Source organism: Anopheles aquasalis, chromosome 2 (genome assembly GCF_943734665.1).
Source record: "Anopheles aquasalis chromosome 2, idAnoAquaMG_Q_19, whole genome shotgun sequence".
NCBI classification, from domain to species: Eukaryota; Metazoa; Arthropoda; class Insecta; order Diptera; family Culicidae; genus Anopheles; species Anopheles aquasalis.
Window position 1 is genome coordinate 24,090,001 of NC_064877.1, and position 2,500 is coordinate 24,092,500.

Below are 2,500 nucleotides of genomic sequence, written 5' to 3' on the forward strand. Positions count from 1 at the left end.
CACTCAAGGAAGGAATGTGCGTAACCACCAGATAATTAGGGACCGCGACAGCAGTACGTGGCTCTCTAGGTGGATCTAGCACAATCCCTCGGTTCGAACACGCACACATCGCAGTAACGCGTTGCAAAACTTCTGGGCGAGAGGGACGCTGGGGTGGAGGGAGCATCACCAGCTGGTCCGGGAAGTTTTCCTCTTTTTTCCTTTTCTCACACCACGAATTCGATAGCGGTTTTTTGGTTGGTCTTTTTTTCACGAAGCGCCGACAGTGTTCTGTGGCCGCGGTCGTCAGTCTTCTCACGTGCCGCTAGCGCTTTGAACGTGCGTTCTGCATCGTCCAAGACGTGTTCCGTTCCGGCTTCGGTGGTTGGGCTGCTGTGATCAATCGCGTTTCGATCTACTTTCGACCAGTGCTTAAAGGATCTTCAATATTAAGCGGATTTCACCCTAAGCAGAATAATGGAGGTATGGAGATGGCCGTGAATTTCATGACGCAAGAACGGGACGAAGATGGATTGTTCTCGAATCTCGTGGTGGACGACGGCTTCGCCGAAAACTCGCGGAAAGATAATTGCAACAATTACGACAGAACAACGGATGTGTCAGAAGGGGTTTCGGTTTGTGTTCCGGCGCTGGAACCAACACAACGATACACTACGACGAATCAGATGATCGGACTGCGTGCCGGCTCCGCGCCCCGTGTTTCAAGTGGTTAATATGCCAGTTTTTGGAAGTGTCCACCGTCCGGTAGCGCCGGAATGGATTGTTTAGTTTTTTTCCGTTTTCTTTTTCTCTTGTTCCCAAATTATTTCTCACTAAACAGGCCATCACTGGCTAAAGGCTGGGTCACCCTGGCAACGACCTGGACGCCCTCCTCTTGGTGTGCACGAAACGGTGTGTCAATCGCGTGCCCTTGAAATTGAGGCACACGAAAAGGGAAAAACGAGACAACACGCGAAATGACACCGTGCTCGGTGGCCAGCGCATGCGTACCCCCGTTTTTGGAGGTTATTGCCTCCATCGACCGGCCAAAATATGGATCCCGTTCATGGAAATATCGCGCGTGTAGAGGCGGCTTCTTGGCCGTGGTTGCCTCGATTCCGATCCTGCCCCATCTGATCCTGGTGGTCTGTAGGCCGGTGCATTAGCATGTGCCCTTCCGGAGCAAACGGGGTGGTCACAGATGCACGAACAACGGCGCGTGCTGCACGAAACCCCCTCCGTCTGCGTGATACTACCGACGAAAATCGTTCGAACACGAAGATGACGACAGTACCGGCGATAGAATCTATTTTTGTCATGCTTTGCATCGAGCAAAGGGAAACGGTCGTTTTGAAATTCGACCAAAAACCGCTTAGTAGCCGTGAGTGTGTCGTGGGGCTTTTTTGTCGCCGTCACAGAAGGCCCTGGGACCTCCGAGTGCGTTACACACCTGCGTGCGTGCTCGATAAAAGGGAAAATCAGTCCGTCGTCGAATGGTGGAAACGGAAATTCAGTTTTAAGGCAAAAGGAAGAAGGAAAGCGGTTCGGTCTCGGTCAAAATTCGGTGCATCGATTGCACAATCCGGTAACCAAAACAATCCTCGCCGACCTCACCTCACCGCGGGTTAGTGGACCGCACGGGCCGCCGTCGGTTCCTTCGATTTGGATCCTTTTTCCGACGCACGAATGAACACCGCCGCCCCCAAAAGGTGAACCATGTTCATCCGTCGTGCACTTCTGAGGGTGCAGCAGCACCGTCGTCGTGTTGATGCCGCCGCCGCGGCCCCCCTTTTGATAGCTACTCCAAGGCATTCTCAACGATCCAATCCCGCCGCTGCCACCGGGCCCCATTTGACCTTTCGGTGTGCCATTCACTCGCCAGCGTCATCTGGCGTCATCGGTCGTCCATCTTCGGGCCAGGATCGCATTTTCCCGGCGCCCAAGTGCGCTTGTCCGGTGTGGTTGGTGGGCTCCTATCGACGAAGCGATAGTGTCATCCGTTCATTCCACTGCCATCCGTTGAATTGTGTGAGCCAGCTCCCACGGAGGATCGTTACCGTTCCGATTGTGCTATCGATTGCTGGTAAAACAGCCGCTCGTACTCGTGCTGGTAGCAGTGTACTCACCACCACCTTCACTCCTAGTGCATCCTTTCACGGGAGGAGCATTACCAACGACTGCTGGTTCAATAGAAGCAGCGGAACACGAGGAAGAGGAGCTAAACCGGAGCACAAAACCTATTGGCCACCGGCAGCACTAGTGCGCACAGCAAGCAGTGTAATTCGATCCCGAACCCGATACCCCGGGTGCACTGATTTCCGTTCCCACCCACTGATTAGTACCTTTAATCGTGCAGGGATGATGGTGTGGGTGTCCGACTATGACTTCGACCCGAAGGTAAGCGCCAGGGATGCGTGTCTTCTGCCTGTCTGGCAATCCGTGGATCGCCAACCGTGTGTCCCATCTCAACTTCATCCGAGCGGAAGTCATCCCGTTAGTGTATCCTTCGTACCGATGTGTC

The 2,500-nt window shown here is 53.9% G+C and overlaps 1 protein-coding gene across 4 annotated transcripts in view; it reads left to right on the forward strand.

Moving 5' to 3' along the window:
- Nucleotides 1-307: 307 nt before the first annotated feature.
- LOC126568945 (pyruvate kinase-like) overlaps nt 308-2,500 on the forward strand; it is a 6,158-nt gene continuing 3,965 nt past the window's right edge. The window contains exons 1-2 of one of the 4 annotated variants that reach the window (XM_050225660.1): nt 1,957-2,062; nt 2,124-2,376. In XM_050225660.1, coding sequence (XP_050081617.1) covers nt 2,338-2,376 — 39 coding nt within the window. In that variant the 5' untranslated portion in view covers nt 1,957-2,062; nt 2,124-2,337. Of the gene's footprint in view, nt 463-1,956; nt 2,377-2,500 lie in introns of those variants that run through there. The other 3 variants (XM_050225661.1, XM_050225662.1, XM_050225659.1) reach the window with 3 other exon arrangements.